Source organism: Rhinatrema bivittatum, chromosome 4, assembly GCF_901001135.1.
Source record: "Rhinatrema bivittatum chromosome 4, aRhiBiv1.1, whole genome shotgun sequence".
NCBI lineage: Eukaryota > Metazoa > Chordata > Amphibia > Gymnophiona > Rhinatrematidae > Rhinatrema > Rhinatrema bivittatum.
In genome coordinates, this window is record NC_042618.1 from 2,909,885 (window position 1) to 2,929,340 (window position 19,456).

At 53.4% G+C, this 19,456-nt stretch overlaps 1 protein-coding gene across 16 annotated transcripts in view; it reads left to right on the forward strand.

Annotated features, from left to right (window-relative positions):
• The window catches only part of NRXN3 (neurexin 3), a 2,187,333-nt gene that overhangs the window by 26,427 nt on the left and 2,141,450 nt on the right, over positions 1-19,456 (forward strand). For 9 of the 16 annotated variants that reach the window (XM_029597681.1, XM_029597685.1, XM_029597688.1 and 6 more), the window contains exon 3: positions 10,849-10,878. The exons of 4 other annotated variants lie outside the window; for them this stretch is intronic. In XM_029597681.1, the coding sequence (XP_029453541.1) occupies positions 10,849-10,878 (30 nt within the window). Of the gene's footprint in view, positions 1-10,848; positions 10,883-18,416; positions 18,429-19,456 lie in introns of all 16 variants that reach the window. 3 more of the 16 variants (XM_029597682.1, XM_029597689.1, XM_029597679.1) reach the window with 2 other exon arrangements.

Sequence of the window (19,456 nt, forward strand, 5' to 3'; positions counted from 1 at the left end):
AGTGCTACAGTATAGTGCAACATGCCCTCATGATGGAGAGGGACACTTTCCATTGGGTAGTCATGTCTGCAAATGTTCGGGTTTACAAGCCACCAAAATAATCTTGGTTGGCTCTCCAGCAGCATCCGATTCCTCTCTCTGCCAGCGGTGAGAGAAAGAGGAAAAGAAGTGTGAGAAATGAGGAAGGGGAAGCAAGCAGAAGAGAAGATATATGGGGGAGTGAGGGAGGGCTGAGGGAGAGAGAAGGAGAGAGGTATTGGAGATGGAGTGAGGAAGCTTGTGAGAAGTGGGTTTTAAGGAAGGGTTATGAGAGAGATGGGGGAGAGGTGTTATGTATGGGGAGTACAAAAGGTGTATCGAAAATGATATGGAGAGGGAGCGGGGAAGGTATGTGAGAGAAAGGTGGTGGTTAGGGCGGGAGACGTGTCGGAGGTGGGGGAGTAGGAGTAATGGGGAGGTGTGAGAGGCGACGAGAGAGAGAGAGAGAGAGAGAGGAGAGAGAGAGAGAGAGGTGTAGGAGAGCCCATCTGGAGGAAGGGTCCTGGGGGGAGGAGATAGGATAGATGGAGTGAGGAGGGGGGCAGTGAGAGAGGGATGTGAGCGTGAGATGGGAAGGTTTGGAGACAGGAGGAGTGTGGGAGCTAGGAGGGGGGAGGGAGGGGTCAGAGATATGAGATAGGGAGGGAAAGAGATGAGAGAAAGGGGTGGGGAAGAGGGAAGGTGTAAGGCACAAGAGGGGGGTGAGAGAGGAGTCTGGTGGAGGGACGTTGCTTTCCCTTCTTGTTTTGTTGCTGGAGTGCGGATGGCTGGTCAGGAGTGGAGGGATGGGTCCGGCGAGGGGCGCCAGGCACAGGCAGGAGTGCACCAGAGAGAATTGATTAGCTGGTCTGAGAGGGAGACAGCGCTCTGCTGCCGGGTCCCAGCCTGTTTATAGATCAGTCATGACAGACTTTGAAGGAATAATTTCTCACGGCTCTTGCTGCTGATTATATTTTAAATTTAAATGAATGACTGTGACCTTGTGGCAGTACCTTAGTCGCTTGGGCTCTGCAGAGTAATTAGAGCTTGCAGTTCATAATGGAGAGCTGGAGACGAGCCACTGAACTGCAAAGCCCAGCCCGGGTACCTGCCACCCCGACCCCCTCTGCTGTTCCAGCCGCAGCAGTGGAAGGAGCTGAAAGACCCGGGGGGGGGGGGGGGGGGTGGTGGTGGTGAAAGACTGATGTGCACGGAGCAGGAGAGGGACCTTGGAGTGAAAGTGTCTGATCATCTGAAGAAAGTGAAGCAATGTGACAAGACGATAGCTAAAGCCAGAAGAATGCTGGGCTGCATAGAGAGAGGAATATCGAGTAAGAGAAAGGAGGTGATAATCCCCTTGTACAGGGCCTTGGTGAGGCCTCACCTGGAGTACTGGGTTCAGTTCTGGAGTTTGTATCTCCGAAGAGACAGAGACAGGATGGAGATGGTCAAGATAAGGACGAGCAAAATGGTGAGGGGTCAACATTAGAAGACTTATGAGGAGAGGCTGAAGGACCTGAATATGTATCCCCTGGAGGAGAGGAGGAGCAGGGGAGATAGGATACAGACCTTCAGATACCTGAAAGGGTTTAATGATGCACGAACTTCAAACCTTTTCCATTGGAAACAAACCAGTAGAACTAGGGGTCATGAAATGAAACTCCAGGGGGGGGGCAACGCAGAACCAACATCAGGAAATATTTCTTCATGGAGAGGGTGGTGGATGCCTGGAATGCCCTTCCAGAAGAAGTGGTCATGACAAAAATGGTGAAGGATTTGAAAGGGACATGGGATAAACACTGTGGATCCCTAAAGCCTAGAGGTTGAAAATTAAGAAAAGGGTGCATGGAGTAACCTGCATGGAGCGGCAGTTACTACCCTTAACAGAAACATGAGGGTAACCTGCATGGAGCAGCAGTTACTGCCCTTAACAGAAACATGGGGGTAACCTACCTGGAGCGGCAGTTACTGCCCTTAACAGAAACATGAGGGTAACCTGCATGGAGCAGCAGTTACTGCCCTTAACAGAAACATGGGGGTAACCTACCTGGAGCGGCAGTTACTGCCCTTAACAGAAACATGAGGGTAACCTGCATGGAGCGGCAGTCACTACCCTTAACAGAAACATGGGGGTAACCTACCTGGAGCGGCAGTTACTGCCCTTAACAGAAACATGAGGGTAACCTGCATGGAGCGGCAGTTACTACCCTTAACAGAAACATGGGGGTAACCTGCACGGAGCGGCAGTTACTGCCCTTAACAGAAACATGAGGGTAACCTGCATGGAGCAGCAGTTACTACCCTTAACAGAAACATGGGGGTAACCTACCTGGAGCGGCAGTTACTGCCCTTAACAGAAACATGAGGGTAACCTGCATGGAGCAGCAGTTACTGCCCTTAACAGAAACATGGGGGTAACCTACCTGGAGCGGCAGTTACTGCCCTTAACAGAAACATGTGGGTAACCTGCATGGAGCGGCAGTTACTACCCTTACCAGAAACATGGGGGTAACCTGCACAGAGCGGCAGTTACTGCCCTTAACAGAAACATGGGGGTAACCTACCTGGAGCGGCAGTTACTGCCCTTAACAGAAACATGGGGGTAACCTGCATGGAGCGGCAGTTACTACCCTTACCAGAAACATGGGGGTAACCTGCACAGAGCGGGCAGTTACTGCCCTTAACAGAAACATGGGGGTAACCTGCATGGAGCGGCAGTTACTACCCTTAACAGAAACATGGGAGTAACCTGCATGGAGCGGCAGTTACTGCCCTTAACAGAAACATGGGGGTAACCTGCATGGAGCAGCAGTTACTGCCCTTAACAGAAACATGGGGGTAACCTACCTGGAGCGGCAGTTACTGCCCTTAACAGAAACATGAGGGTAACCTGCATGGAGCAGCAGTTACTGCCCTTAACAGAAACATGGGGGTAACCTACCTGGAGCGGCAGTTACTGCCCTTAACAGAAACATGGTGGGTAACCTGCATGGAGCGGCAGTTACTACCCTTACCAGAAACATGGGGGTAACCTGCACAGAGCGGCAGTTACTACCCTTAACAGAAACATGGGGGTAACCTACCTGGAGCGGCAGTTACTGCCCTTAACAGAAACATGAGGGTAACCTGCATGGAGCGGCAGTTACTGCCCTTAACAGAAACATGGGGTAACCTACCTGGAGCGGCAGTTACTGCCCTTAACAGAAAACATGAGGGTAACCTGCATGGAGCGGCAGTTACTGCCCTTAACAGAAACATGGGGGTAACCTACCTGGGGCGGCAGTTACTGCCCCTTAACAGAAACATGGGGGTAACCTGCACGGAGCGGCAGTTACTTACCCTTAACAGAAACATCGTGGTGACCTGCACAGAGCCGGCAGTTACTACCCTTAACAGAAACATGGGGGTAACCTACCTGGAGCGGCAGTTACTGCCCTTACAGAAACAAGGGGGTAATCTGCACGGAGCAGCAGTTACTACACCCTTAACAGAACATCGGGGTGACCTGCACAGAGCGGCAGTTACTCCCCTTAACAGAAACATGGGGGTAACCTGCACGGAGCGGCAGTTACTACCCTTAACAGAAACATGGGGGTAACCTGCACGGAGCAGCAGTTGCTACCATAAGCAAATTGCTTAGCAGACTGGCTGGCCCATTTGGTCCTTATCTGTCATGTTACTATATGATTATGACCCCAGACTGATTCCAGAAGAAGCCCTAGACAATGCTAGAATTACTTCTGGTTAGGGGGGATCAATCTTACTTTGAAAAAGCTGCTGTTCCTACATCTGTTTCTCACATCAGAGACAGGATAATGGGAGCAGTGATTTTTCCTTCCCTTGCAGCTCTGTGGAGATGTTTGCTGCTATTGAGTTGTAAGATAATGCTCCGCTGCATTCTCCCCTGTATCTTCGAGAATCCGGCCTGGAGTCTGCCTTCTCATACGTGGACACCCCCGCACTGGCTGAGGTTACATGGTGATCCATGGCGCAGACCCTGGCACACCTTAACTGGTGGCCATTTACTTTCATCCTGCTCCTTTATCTGTCCTAGAGGCCACTGGCATGCCTTAACTCCTTCACTGGGGGACAAACCTCCAGCATTATACCAGCGACTCCTCAGTTCTTGCTCAGCCTCCATCCTCCTGAGAACTTCCTGCAGCACTCAGCACCCGCTGCTAGCCACTTCCCACGCCTTCTTCCAGTCAGTCTAGACGGAGAGTGGCAGCAGGGCAGTCCTCGCTCACCACCAGCAGCGGCTCACCCACACCTCCAGGTTTTAGCCTCTTATACCTTCCTGCCTTTTTCCGCTGCAGCTACTGTTGCAGTATGGACCCCACTGATGCCGCCAGAGAGGTGATCATTTCGCAGTTCACTCCACCCCCACAAATCTGCCCGCTCCACCAAGAACCTTCTTCTTTTTCTGATTTTTCAGTGATAACAGACCCAATGGCCATCTAAGATTAGAATTTACTGCATTAGCAGAAACAGAGGACAAAACTGCAGAGATTCCAGAAAACTATAGAAACAGAGGACAAAAACTGCAGTGAATCAAAAAACTACAGAAACAGAGGACAAACTACAGAGATTCCAGAAAACTATAGAAACAGAGGGCAAAAACTGCAGAGATTCCAGAAAACTATAAGAAACAGAGGACAAAACTGCAGAGATTCCAGAAAACTATAGAAAACAGAGGACAAAACTGTAGAGAATCCAAAACACTACAGAAACAGAGGACAAAACTGCAGTGAATCCAAAAAACTACAGAAACAGAGGACAAAACTACAGAGATTCCAGAAAACTATAGAAACAGAGGACAAAACTGCAGAGATTCCAAAAAAACTATAGAAACAGAGGACAAAACTGTAGAGAATCCAAACACTACAGAAACAGAGGACAAAAAATGCAGTGAATCCAAAAAACTACAGAAACAGAGGACAAAACTACAGAGATTCCAGAAAACTATAGAAACAGAGGACAAAACTGCAGTGAATCCAAAAAACTACAAAAACAGAGGACAAAACTACAGAGATTCCAGAAAAACTATAGAAACAGGGACAAAAACTGCAGAGAATCCCGAAAAACTATAGAAAACAGAGGACAAAACTACAGAGATTCCAGAAAATCCACAGAAGAAACAGAAGATCTAAACTGCAGAGATTCCAGAGGAAAACCACAGAAACAGAGGACCAAAACTACGGAGATTCCAGAAAATTACAGAACAGAGGACAAACCTGCAGAGATTCCAGAAATATCAGAGAAACAGAAGATAAAACTGCAGGATTCCAGAATAACCACAGAAACAAAGGACAAAACTACGGAGATTCCAGAAAACTACAGAAACAGAGGACAAAAACTGCAGAGATTCCAGAAAACCAACAGAAAGAGAGGATAAAACCGCAGAGATTCCAGAAAAGTAGAGAGGTGTGGGACAAAGCTGCGAAGATTTCAGCAGAAAAAATGTATCAGTCAGGTGACAAAACTCAGAGAAAATGCAGAATCCATAAGGAGGAAAGTACTTGAAAGCATTTTGGGCTTCTCTCTGAACCCTGCCGCTGGTCTGGCTTATTGCGACCCCTGAGTTGATACTGGGAGATTCAATTACCTCACCCCTCTGCGCTGGCCGGGGCAGGGTACACTGTTTGTCCCAATCATATTACTTTTTACTTTCTCTAGCAACACTCCCAACACCACCACTGCCCATGGTGGCCTTGTTACCGAAATATTGTCTGTCAAAGATGGCCAATGCCTACACTGAGATCCATCTGGTCCCTGCTATCAAATGGGTGATAGCAATAAATATGGGCTTCCTGCGCATGAAACATGGATGAATGTTGTCTCCGCAGGGACCCCAGAAGGTACAATAGTTAATAATACCTTTCAACTTCTGTGGTCTAGGGTGATTAGAGAAATCAAGCAAGGTCAAACGTGAAATGAGCTCATTGTTCCCTTAATCTAGACCTGGTGCTTGAAGAGCAGCTGGGGAAAATAAAAGAAGGGAGAAGAAAAGGATATTCCAAGGCAGGAGGGAGGTGCATTGGCAGAGCTGTGTGTGTGAGGGTCTCAGTACTGGAATAGCAGGGGTGCTGCAGTGGCAGGAGGGAGGTGCATTGGCAGAGCTCTGTGTGTTGGGAGGGTCTCAGTACTGGAATAGCAGGGATGCTGCAGGGCAGGAGGGAGGTGCATTGGCAGAGCTGTGTGTTTGTGTGTGTGAGGGTCTCAGTACTGGAATAGCAGGGGTGCTGCAGGGTAGGAGGGGAGGTGCATTGGCAGAGCTGTTGTGGGGGGGTCTCAGTACTGGAATAGCAGGGGTGCTGCAGGGCAGGAGGAGGTGCATTGGCAGAGCTGTGGTGGTGTGTGTGAGGGTCTCAGTACTGGAATAGCAGGGGTGCTGCAGGGCAGGAGGGAGGTGCATTGGCAGAGCTGTGTGTGTGTGAGGGTCTCAGTACTGGAATAGCAGGGGTGCTGCAGGGCAGGGAGGTGCATTGGCAGAGCTGTGTGTGTGTGTGTGAGGGTCTCAGTACTGGAATAGCAGGGTGCTGCAGGGTAGGAGGAGGTGCATTGGCAGAGCTGTGTGTGTGTGTGTGTGTGTGGGTCTCAGTACTGGAATAGCAGGGGTGCTGCAGGGTAGGAGGGAGGTGCATTGGCAGAGCTGTGTGTGTGTGAGGGTCTCAGTACTGGAATAGCAGGGGTGCTGCAGGGCAGGAGGGAGGTGCATTGGCAGAGCTGTGTGTGTGTGAGGGTCTCAGTACTGGAATAGCAGGGGTGCTGCAGGGCAGGAGGGGGAGGTGCATTGGCAGAGCTGTGTGTGTGTGTGTGAGGGTCTCAGTACTGGAATAGCAGGGTGCTGCAGGGCAGGAGGGAGGTGCATTGGCAGAGCTGTGTGTGTGTGTGGGGGGTCTCAGTACTGGAATAGCAGGGGTGCTGCAGGGCAGGAGGGAGGTGCATTGGCAGAGCTGTGTGTGTGTGTGAGGGTCTCAGTACTGGAATAGCAGGGTGCTGCAGGGCAGGAGGGAGGTGCATTGGCAGAAGCTGTGTGTGAGGGGTCTCAGTACTGAATAGCAGGGGTGCTGCAGGGCAGGAGGGAGGTGCATTGGCAGAGCTGTGTGTGTGTGAGGGTCTCAGTACTGGAATAGCAGGGGTGCTGCAGGGTAGGAGGAGGTGCATTGGCAGCTGTGGTGTGTGTGTGTGTGTGTGGGTCTCAGTACTGGAATAGCAGGGGTGCTGCAGGGCAGGAGGGAGGTGCATTGGCAGCTGTGTGTGTGTGAGGGTCTCAGTACTGGAATAGCAGGGGTGCTGCAGGGCAGGAGGGAGGTGCATTGGCAGAGCTGTGTGTGTGTGGGGTCTCAGTACTGGAATAGCAGGGGTGCTGCAGGGCAGGAGGGGAGGTGCATGGCAGAGCTGTGTGTGTGTGTGTGAGGGTCTCAGTACTGGAATAGCAGGGGTGCTGCAGGGAGGAGGGAGGTGCATTGGCAGAGCTGTGTGTGTGTGGGGGGGTCTCAGTACTGGAATAGCAGGGTGCTGCAGGGAGGAGGGAGGTGCATTGGCAGAGCTGTGTGTGTGTGTGGGGTCTCAGTACTGGAATAGCAGGGGTGCTGCAGGAGGAGGGAGGTGCATTGGCAGAGCTGGTGTGAGGGGGTCTCAGTACTGGAATAGCAGGGGTGCTGCAGGGTAGGAGGGAGGTGCATTGGCAGAGCTGTGTGTGTGTGTGAGGGTCTCAGTACTGGAATAGCAGGTGCTGCAGGGAGGAGGGAGGTGCATTGGCAGAGTGTGTGTGTGTGTGTGAGGGTCTCTACTGGAATAGCAGGGTGCTGTGGCGGGTAGGAGGGAGGTGCATTGGCAGAGCTGTGTGTGTGAGGGTCTCAGTACTGGAATAGCAGGGGTGCTGCAGGGTAGGAGGGAGGTGCATTGGCAGAGCTGTGTGTGAGGGTCTCAGTACTGGAATAGCAGGGGTGCTGCAGGGTAGGAGGGAGGTGCATTGGCAGAGCTGTGTGTGTGTGTGAGGGTCTCAGTACTGGAATAGCAGGGTGCTGCAGGGCAGGAGGGAGGTGCATTGGCAGAGCTGTGTGTGTGAGAGTCTCAGTACTAGGGATGTGAATCGTTTTTGACGATTTAAAATATAGTCCGATATATTTTAAATCGTCAAAAATCGTTAGAGCCGCGATACAATACAAATTCCCCCGATTTATCGTCAAAAAAATCGTAAATCGGGGGAACAGGGATGGGAAGGGGGGGGCGGGAAAACCGGCACACTAAAACAACCGTAAAACCCACCCCGACCCTTTAAAATAAATCCCCCACCCTCCCGAACCCCCCCCAAAATGCCTTAAATTACCTGGGGTCCAGAGGAAGGGTCCCGGTGTGATCTTTTACTCTCGGATGTCCGGTGCGTTGTAGAAATGGCGCCGGCGCTACGTTTGACCTGACATATGACAGGGCAAAGGTAGCGCCGGTGCCATTTTGTTTTTTTGTCCCCCGACGGCAGGAGCGTAGGAGATCGCTCCAGGACCACCGCTGGACTCCCAGGGACGTTTGGCCAGCTTGGGGGGGCCTCCTGACCCCCACAAGACTTGCCAAAAGTCCAGCGGGGGTCCGGAACGACCTCCTGCAGTCGAATCGTGTTGCCAGAGCAGCGCTGGGTCCCGAGGTGAAGGAGGAGTGTGTGTGTGACAGGGCTCAGTTATCTTGGCTGGCAGTGACCTGCCAGAGCAGGCTCCTAACATTTAGAATTAGGCTCCTAAATTGGCCCTTTTGAAAATATACTAGGACTAAGGGCTTCAATGTAGGGTCTAAGTCTCTCTGGGCTCCTACATTTAGGAGCCTAAAATGTGAGGAGCTTTGGGGGTGGAGTTAGGAGCTTAGCTTTGATTTCCAGCACTAGGCACCTAAATCAGGTCAAATGGAGAGCAGGCCTAAAGTTAGGGACCGAAGTTTTAGCTTCTTAAATGTGTCCACATTTTCAGCTGAAAGTTTAGGAGGCTGATATTCAAAAAAAGGCTGAGCTCTTAAGTGTAGGCCCCTAAGTTAGGAGCCTATTTTCAGCCGAATGTGAGATCCTACGATTTCGGCTGAATATTCGTGCAGCCCCTTTCCCATCAGCTCTTGGATACAGGGGCACATGGGGGATGGGTCAGAGGACACGCGAGGCCCCATGACTTCCCAGCGTTCCTGTTTTCAAGGGCCCTAGGTTTTCTCTCGCTCTGGGGGCCGTCCAGTCACTCCTGCAAAAATCAACAGGCTGACCCTCGGAGCCAGAAGTCATTACGGGCACCAGTCCACCAGAGAACTGTGCACCGGCACCGCAACCCAGGTCCAAAGCACAAAATAAGTCTCTCTCCCCGTACCCCGTCCATTCCCTGAAGAGGTCAGCTCTTGGGGAAGGGCCCTCCCAGTAACGTCTGGGTAAGCAGGTCTTTTCCGTGCCTTTCTCTTGTGGGGGTGAGTGGCAGCTCTTTGCCCTCTCCCACTCTTCCCTGAACCGTCCCCCTGCTGGAGTCCTCTCACCATGGGCAGCACTCCCGGGGGGAGGGGCAGATGGATACCCTCTCTCCTCCCTTTTATACAGCTCCCCGTGGGGAATGGCAGGGTCTGAGGCTTGCACACTGAGAGGCTACCGCCTGCCATCCTTCCAAGGGGCAGAAATGCTATGTAGGGGCAAAACTGAGCTCCCCATCAAAAGGCCAGACATTCAGGACCCAAAATTTAGGGGGTGTGCGTGAGGGCGCTCAGCTCTAGTACATTCTCAAAAGGGCCAATTTAGGAGCCTAATTCGAATTGAAAAGCAACCTCTAGGAGCTTGAGCGTGACTAAAAGCAAGCTCAGGGCTGGGAGTCGCAGAGCAGCCCGCGCGCCGGCATCGCCGGACGGGATCGTGCCCTGCGCTCACGCTCTGAACTGGGCCTGTGACGTGGGGCAAACATCTGGTTACGCTGAGTGTTGTGGGGGGGAGGGGGGGGGGGTCCTTCTTCGGCTCAGGACCCAATCCATGCCCCTGGCTTCTGAGAGCCGTCTGCTTGACCTGCATTGCATTCTGGGATCTGTAGTCCTCATTTCTATAGCAGGCACAGGTTTTTAAAAACCGAGAGGGAAGCCTCAGCCGGTCTCACGATGCCCGACGCATCCGTTCAACGTGGCAGGCTGCGGTGATACGAAGCGCCTGGTACCACGATTAGGATGGTCCCAGTCACAGTATAGGTGCTCACTAACAGCAGGGCAAGGGGGAGAAAAGTAGAGAGGTCCCGACGCATCCCTTCAGTGTGACCTGCCCGGATTAACGCCTCTCTCTCTCTCGGCACTTCAGCGCAAACAGCAGCATTAGAGAATGCCAAGGGACGAGTGGGAACATGTGGACAACACTTCCCAAACCTAGTCCATGCCACGAGAAAGCGAGTCCATGCCACGAGAAAGCGAGAAGCCGGGCCTGCTTTTCCCAAGCCCTGTCCTCATGCAGTGCGGCCTTTCCTCTCCTGCAGTTGGCATTGAACGGGGAGTTAAGAAAGCCAGGCCTGGATTAGCATGTGATGGTGACCCCCCCCCCCGCTCCCTGGCCTGGCCTGCGGGGTCTCCCTGCTGCCTGAGCCTGAGGTTAGCTGGTCTCTCTCTCTGCTTGGGGGGCTCCACGCCCCGTCTCTCTCTCTCTCTCCCCCTCATGCTTGGTGTGGGATGGCTCTGAGCCCGGGTGTGCACTGACTGCCATGCTTGGTTCATCTCAAGTATGTGGCGTCCCAGTACCATAGGGGATACCGTATGGTCTGTGTGGTATTATATGTGGCTGCCGCCTGTCTCTCCCCTTACTTCTCACTGCTCCCTTGCTCTCTCTTTCTCTCTAAGGCCTTTCGCATCTGATGATGGGCGAACAAGGTAGGCCTCTCTCCCCTGCTCGCGTGTCCTCCCCCCTCACCTCCATCTTACGCTTGGTAAATTGCTGTCTGATTTTACATCTTTCCGTTCCCTGCCTGGCATATTTTGATGAGAGAAGCCCGGGGATGGATTTTCAATTATGTTGTCTAATTTTCTCATTCCCTTCCCCTGGAATTTATTTATTTATTTGTTTGTTTGTTTGTTTTCCGCCGTGATACAGAGAGAGAGAGAGAGAGGTAACTCCATCACCTGGGGTGCTTTGGGGGTGGGCCGCCTTGTGAGAAGCGAGCAAGTGATACCTGCGCACAAGCCGCAACGCCAGCGAGACGGTGCTAGTGGCCTGAGAAAGAATGGGAAACCAGTTCTACAGGGCGGGGGAGGGGAGGGGGGGCCGTTCTCCCCAGGACGTTCCTGCCCCTCTCTCTCTGTGCACGGTGTAGACTAATGAGACTCCGCCATGCTTCGGGGACAGAGAGGGCTCTCTGTCTGCTGTTATTTTCTGTTTTGCGGTTTTTGTTTTTTTCTAAGCAAAGTTATTAGGAGAACATATATCCGACGTTGTCGCCCCAAACTGTCTCATTACACGGCCCAAAGGAGAGCGCGGCTAAGGGAGACATTCTGCATGAGTGCCCGGGGCCGGTGCAAGGGTGAACCTCCTGCCTTGCACCCTGCTCCAGGGCCCTGACCTCATTCGCTGGGACGCGCCGGCCCCGTGCATGCCTGAAGACCTGCAGAGACGCAGCAGGGCAGCTGCAAGGCTGGCAGCGACGCGCGTGCGCTCTTCCCACCCCCCCCGGGCTACCGCCCACCTGTCAGCGCTGACAGCAGGGGCCGCGGGAACGCTCGCAGCAGAGCGGTGCAGCTTTGCTCACCAGGATAACCATAAGAAAGTTACACGTGGGTCGCAGCTGTCAAGGATTTTCCTGCTGGCAGTTATTCCCGGGTAAAAGGAAAAGCCGTGGGCTCTCTGTCTGTGGATGTTTTGTCGTTTCCAGATCTGTTCCATTTATGGGTTAAAATCATGCGTTTCTGTGCGCAGTTACTGCAGAGAGCAGATGGAGTCTGAAGTCAGGATGTCTTTCAGTCCCTGTCTCAACCTAGCTACAGAGAGGACACCCTGAGCTTTGCAGGTCATTCTCTCTCTGCAGTAACCATGTAAAAACGTTTTTCAAATGAAGTCCTCCCAGGATCAGAGCTGGGAAGGAGGGCACCACACCCAGACAGCCCAGAGACCTCCTGCCTGGACAGGGACGCAGTAATGAAGAAGAACGTTGAATGCTATATCACAAGAGCAAGCTAAAAATGCACTTTTATTCCCATTTTGCATTTGGGATATTGAACAATAACATCCAAAGGTCTTGGAAACCAGTGCAGCTATCAGTGTAAGGAAAAGAGGTTCACAGTAGGAACAGGTCCCTGAGCAGCAATGGGGGAGAGCAGAAGGGGGGACGAGCAACATAGGAGCATACAGAGCGCAGAAAGGCAACAGGGAGAGGGGCATCATGGGAGCATGCAGAGCGCAGCAAGGCAACAGGGAGAGAGGCATCATGGAGCATGCAGATTGCTGTAAGGCAGCAAGGAGAGAGGCATCATGGGAGCATGCAGATTGCAGTAAAGCAGCAGGGAGAGAGGCATTATGGGAGCATGCAGAGCACAGTAAGGCAGGAGGGAGAGGCATATGGGAGCATGCAGAGCACAGTAAGGCAGGAGGGAGAGAGGCATCAGGGAGCATGCAGATTGCTGTAAGGCAGCAGGAGAGAGGCATCATGGGAGCATGCAGAGCAGTAAGGCAGCAGGGAGAGAGGCATCATGGGAGCATGCAGATGCAGTAAGGCAGCAGGAGAGAGGCAGAGGGAGCATGCAGAGTGCAGTAAGGCAGGAGGGAGAGAGGCTCATGGCATGCAGATTGCTGTAAGGCAGCAGGGAGAGGCATCATGGGAGCATGCAGAGCACAGTAAGCCAGGAGGGAGAGAGGCATCATGGGAGCATGCAGATTGCTGTAAGGCAGCAGGGAGAGAGGCATCATGGGAGCATGCAGATTGCTGTAAGGCAGGAGGGAAAGAGGCATCATGGGAGAATGCAGATTGCTGTAAGGCAGCAGGGAGAGAGGCATCATGGGAGCATGCAGAGTGCAGCAAGGCAGCAGGGAGAGGGCATCATGGGAGCATGCAGAGTGCAGTAAGGCAGCAGGGAGAGAGGCATCATGGGAGCATGCAGAGCGCAGTAAGGAAGGAGGGAGAGAGGCATCATGGGAGCATGCAGAGTGCAGTAAGGCAGCAGGGAGAGAGGCATCATGGGAGCATGCAGAGTGCAGTAAAGCAGCAGGTAGAGAGGCATCATGGGAGCATGCAGAGTGCAGTAAGGCAGCAGGGAGAGAGGCATCATGGGAGCATGCAGAGTGCAGTAAGGCAGCAGGGAGAGAGGCATCATGGGAGCATGCAGAGTGCAATAAGGCAGCAGGGAGAGAGGCATCATGGGAGCATGCAGAGTGCAGTAAGGCAGCAGGGAGAGAGGCATCATGGGAGCATGCAGAGTGCAGTAAGGCAGGAGGGAGAGAGGCATCATGGGAGCATGCAGAGTGCAGTAAGGCAGCAGGGAGAGAGGCATCATGGGAGCATGCAGATTGCTGTAAGGCAGCAGGGAGAGAGGCATCATGGGAGCATGCAGAGTGCAGTAAGGCAGCAGGAGAGAGGCATCATGGGAGCATGCAGAGTGCAGTAAGGCAGCAGGGAGAGAGGCATCATGGGAGCATGCAGAGTGCAGTAAGGCATTAGGTAGAGAGGCATCATGGGAGCATGCAGAGTGCAGTAAGGCAGCAGGAGAGAGGCATCATGGGAGCATGCAGAGGGCAGTAAGGCAGCAGGGAGAGAGGCATCATGGGAGCATGCAGAGTGCAGTAAGGCAGCAGGAGAGAGGCATCATGGGAGCATGCAGAGTGCAGTAAGGCAGCAGGGAGAGAGGCATCATGGGAGCATGCAGAGCACAGTAAGGCAGCAGGGAGAGAGGCATCATGGGAGCATGCAGATTGCTATAAGGCAGCAGGGAGAGAGGCATAATGGGGGCATGCAGATTGCTATAAGGCAGCAGGAGAGAGGCATCATGGGAGGCATGCAGATTTGCTATAAGGCAGCAGGGAGAGAGGCATAATGGGGGCAGCAGATTGCTATAAGGCAGCAGGGAGAGAGGCATCAAGGGATCGTGCGATTGCTATAAGGCAGCAGGGAGAGAGGCATCATGGGAGCATGCAGATTGCTATAAGGCAGCAGGGAGAGAGGCATCATGGGAGCATGCAGTGTCAGTAAGGCAGCAAGGAGAGAGGCATCATGGGAGCATGCAGAGTGCAGTAAGGCAGCAGGGAGAGAGGCATCATGGGAGCATGCAGATTGCTGTAAGGCAGCAGGGAGAGAGGCATCATGGGAGCATGCAGATTGCTGTAAGGCAGCAGGGAGAGAGGCATCATGGGAGCATGCAGAGTGCAGTAAGGCAGCAGGGAGAGAGGCATCATGGGAGCATGCAGAGTGCAGTAAGGCAGCAGGGGTAGAGAGGCCATCATGGGAGCATGCAGATTGCTGTAAGGCAGCAGGGAGAGAGGCATCATGGGAGCATGGCAGAGTGCAGTAATGCACCAGGGAGAGAGCCGGATGCATGGAGGAGCATGGCAGATTGCTATAAAGGCAGCAGGGAGAGAGGCATCATGGGAGCATGCAGAGTGCAGTAAGGCAGCAAGGAGAGAGGCATCATGGGGAGCATGCAGAGTGCAGTAAGGCAGCAAGGAGAGAGGCATCATGGGAGCATGCAGATTGCTGTAAGGCAGCAGGAGAGAGGCATCATGGGAGCATGCAGAGTTGCAGTAAAGCAGCAGGGAGAGAGGCATTATGGGAGCATGCAGATTGCTGTAAGGGCAGCAGGGAGAGAGGCATCATGGGAGCATGCAGAAGAGTGCAGTAAAGCAGCAGGGAGAGAGGCATTATGGGAGCATGCAGATTGCTGTAAGGCAGCAGGGAGAGAGGCATCATGGAGATGCAGAGTGCAGTAAGGCAGCAGGGAGAGAGGCATCATGGAGCATGCAGAGTGCAGTAAGGCAGCAGGGGAGAGGGCATCATGGGAGCATGCAGATTGCTGTAAGGCAGCAGGGAGAGAGGCATCAGGGGGCATGCAGATTGCTATAAGGCAGCAGGGAGAGAGGCATCATGGGAGCATGCAGAGTGCAGTAATGGCAGCAGGGAGAGAGGCATCATGGGAGCATGCAGAGTGCAGTAAGGCAGCAGGGAGAGAGAGGCATCATGGGAGCATGCAGAGTGCAGTAAGCAGCAGGGAGAGAGGCATCATGGGAGCATGCAGAGTGCAGTAAGGCAGCAGGGAGAGAGGCATAATGGGGGCATGCAGATTGCTATAAGGCAGCAGGGAGAGAGGAATCATGGGAGCATGCAGAGCACAGAAGGCAGGAGGGAGAGAGGCATCATGGGAGCATGCAGAGCCACAGTAAGGCAGCAGGGAGAGAGGCATCATGGGAGCATGCAGAGCACAGTAAGGCAGGAGGGAGAGAGGCATCATGGGAGCATGCAGAGCACAAGTAAGGCAGGAGGGAGAGGAGGCATCATGGGAGCATGCAGAGCACAGTAAGGCAGGAGGGAGAGAGGCATCATGGGAGCATGCAGAGCACAGTAAGGCAGGAGGGAGAGAGGCATCATGGGAGCATGCAGAGCACAGTAAGGCAGCGGGGAGAGAGGCATCATGAGAGCATGCAGAGCACAGTAAGGCAGGAGGGAGAGAGGCATCATGGGAGCATGCAGAGCAACAGTAAGGGCAGGAGGGAGAGAGGCATCATGGGAGCATGCAGACACAGTAAGGCAGGGGGAGGGAGAGAGGCATCATGGGAGCATTGCAGAGCACAGTAAGGCAGCGGGGAGAGAGGCATCATGGGAGCATGCGAGCACAGTAAGGCAGCGGGGAGAGAGCATCATGGGAGCATGCAGAGCACAGTAAGGCAGCGGGGGAGAGAGGCATCATGGAGCATGCAGAGCACAGTAAGGCAGGAGGGAGAGAGGCATCATGGGAGCATGCAGTAGCACAGTAAGGCAGCGGGGGAGAGAGGCATCATGGGAGCATGCAGAGCACAGTAAGGCAGCGGGGAGAGAGGCATCATGGGAGCATGCAGAGCACAGTAAGGCAGGAGGGAGAGAGGCATCATGGGAGCATGCAGAGCACAGTAAGGCAGGAGGGGAGAGAGGCATCATGGGAGCATGCAGAGCACAGTAAGGTAGGAGGGAGAGAGCACATGGGAACATGCAGAGCACAGTAAGGCAGGAGGGAGAGAGGCATCTGGGAGCATGCAGAGCACAGTAAGGCAGGAGGGAGAGAGGCACATGGGAGCATGCAGAGCACCAGTAAGGCAGCAGGGAGAGAGGCAATCATGGAAGCATGCAGAGCGCAGTAAGGCAGCAGGGAGAGAGGCATTAATGGGGCATTGCAGATTGCGTAAGGCAGCAGGGAGAGAGGCATCATGGGAGCATGCAGAGCACAGTAAGGCAGCAGGGAGAGAGGCATCATGGGTGCATGCAGAGCACAGTAAGGCAGCAGGGAGAGAGGCATCATGGGATCATGCAGATGCACAGTAAGGCAGGAGGGGAGAGAGGCATCAAGGGATCGTGCAGTATACAGTAACCAGCAGGAGACTGACCAGTATAGTATCACATGTAGAATTCTGGAAATATGGATCATCAGTGAAGTTAATCATGAGAAAGACAAACCAGATAGAAGGATTTGTGACCATGAAAAAATTCTATGAGCCAACGTCAAGAAGTTCTTCTGTTAGCCTATATTTTCTTTGTGATACCATTGTTGTACAGTATAATTGTAGGAAAAGGACATTTAATGATATTGCTAACATTGACTATTGCCTGTAATTATACTACTGACTGGATGGTGGTTCATATTGTATGAGTGAATGGTCAGGAGTTTAGTTTGTTCAGTCTTCTAAGCTTGTTTTTAACTAATGTCAGAATGTAAGTTGAAGTATGGTAAATGTTCTTCTAATAATACTTATAATACTTTCTGTCTGTCCGGGACGTACCTTGTGGTCACTGCTGGTACTGCAGCCTCTCAGAAGTGGCTACTCTAGTATTGTAATTGGCAGTTTTTGGGTCTTGAGCATGTGTGGGCAGGTTAGAGACTGCGGTGTTTGGCTGTGTTGGGCTATGGGATCATGATCCCCGATTGGGCTACATCAGAAGCAGAGAGGCCATTGCAAGGACAGAGAGCGATGCTGAGGCATCCTGTGTTGGTGGAGAGGGGAGGGGACCTACACCTTTTGCGGCAGTGTTGACACCCACAGAGCCGGGACTTCTCAGCTCTGCTGGCAATGGGCCATGGTGGAGGGGGACCAGACGCCAGGGAGGCCTGGGGGAGGCCGGATGTCAAGGCAGTGACAGTGTGGCGGTGAAGGGCCTGGCGCTGATCACGCTGCGCTTCCTGGGTTAGTGTGCTGTGATGAGGTTAGCGCCCGGGAGCTACACAGACATGAGAGGAGGGAGAGAAGTGGGGGAGATGGGATCAAATGGGGGGTACGGAGGTGAGAGAAGAGGAGAGGGGCTCAGCCTGAGGAGTGAGAGACAGGATCAGGGGGACATTGCAATGTGTGTGACTGCTGCCGGGGTAGATGTGCATTTTACAGGGTAGCAGGGACTGGGGTGTGAAGAGTGAGAAGGGGGGGGTGCGTGGTAGGGATAAGACCTGAGCCAAGGGACAGAATTTCCAGAAATCCTGTATTCACAGACGAATGGTTGCAGGAAGGATATGAATCTGACTGGAAATGTTTTGCAGCTTTCAGCTAATATATAAATGTATGTGTGGGTGTGTGCGTGTTAAACACACGTTTGTTTACGAAGCCTTAAATCTGTAGCACACGCTTCTCACTAGTGCAGGGGGATTTTCACAGCTGAGCAGAAAATAAACGTATTGCTGCCTTCCAGACAGCAGGCAAGAGTGGATGGGATAATATCACCAAGCCTCCCCTCATCCTGTGCTTTTCACAATGGTTTCACACGGGCAAATGCAGAGGCCGAGCCTGCCGCCGGGCACACGTCCCTCCGTCCGTCCTCGTCTCAGGCGGCAACGCTTCCCCGGGGGTTTAGGCCACGTGGGAGATTTCAGAGGCAGAGCAGCGACGTGGCGTTTCCCCCAGTGATTCCCGCGGGCGTGCCCCTCCATCCCACCCACGGGTCTTCACCGTCAGGCCCGGCCTGCCCTGCTGTGCTTGTGGAAATTCTCGTGCATGGCGCCTTTCTGCTCCCCGCCCTCCCTGTTTAAGCCGGGGCATGATGTTTTCTCCTCTGCTTTGCGTGTGCTCCGTGTGCCGTGTGCTTTGCCCCGCCTGCCACCCTTCCCTTTCAGCGAGTGCGCTGTGTTTTTTTTGTCTGTCTGTCTGTGCCATGTTGTCCTGATTTTGGTATCCTTCTTCCTGCTGTTCTCTGCCCGCTCTCCGCGGTGGAATCCGTCTGCCCTCCCGTTTGCCCGGATCTCCATTGCCATTCCTATAGGTAGAAGTAAAGGTACAGATCTGCTTAAACTTTTTTTTTCATCTTTGTGAGGGGTGGACGGGGGGGGGGGAGAGGGGTTTGTTGGGATCCTTTGAAGAGATTGTCGTTTTAATCCACCGTTTCAAGGTTTTCCTGTGTTGCATTACCTGGCTGACTGTACTGGCAGTGCTCAACCTCGCACGCCAGGCTTTCAGGGCACCAGATTTCATTTGCAAATGTGCGGCAGGCGTATCCAATAAGCAGTGTATGTAAATCTGCCTCATGCATATTCATTAGGGGTAGCCAGGAAAACCCCGATGAGCTGGGGTGGGGGGGACGAGACAAGGCCCGGTCTGAGCACTGCCAACCTAGGAAGCCTCAAGCTTTGCCGCCAGTCAGCTCCATGGCAGCGGGAGCAGGCCGAACCTGTTCTGCTTTTCCCGCCGAGAAGGAATGGTTGGGAAACCAGGAGCGGCTCAGCCTGGCTCAGGACACGGAGCTCGCTGGCAGCACTTACGAGTCTCTGCTGCATTGAAGGCCTTGCCGCGAGCCTGGTCTGAGGTTCGCCCCACACGGCGAGGGATGATCGCTTAACCTTGACTTCCGTTCCCAGACTGGGAAGGGGGCTGCCCACCTCGGCGCAGCGTTTGCCTTTCTCCCAGCTCCTGAGAGAGAACTGAAGCGCAGTGCGTTTATAACCTTGGCTCTCTCTGCATCAGAAGTGGGGAAGGGGGTCCGCTTTCACGTTTTCCCTTCCCAAGTGTGCGGCCTCTTCCTCGTCGTCCCCAGGTTCGGGATTGAACTCACCCGACCTTGGGGCCGGGCCACACCTGGATCCCCTTCTTTTCTTAGCCAGTATGAATATAGACAGCAGCAGCGCTGCCATCCCAGGGCGCTGTAGGTCTCCTTGCTCAGGGAGGACCCAGTCCATCGTGCCCACCCACCTATGAGAGGCCTCCAGCAGCGTGAGAAATATGTCCTTCCATCCTTCTGAAGAAGGCATGTGTGCATGTGAAAAGCAGAGGGCCGGAGATGTTCATACTGCTAACAGGCCTCTCCCT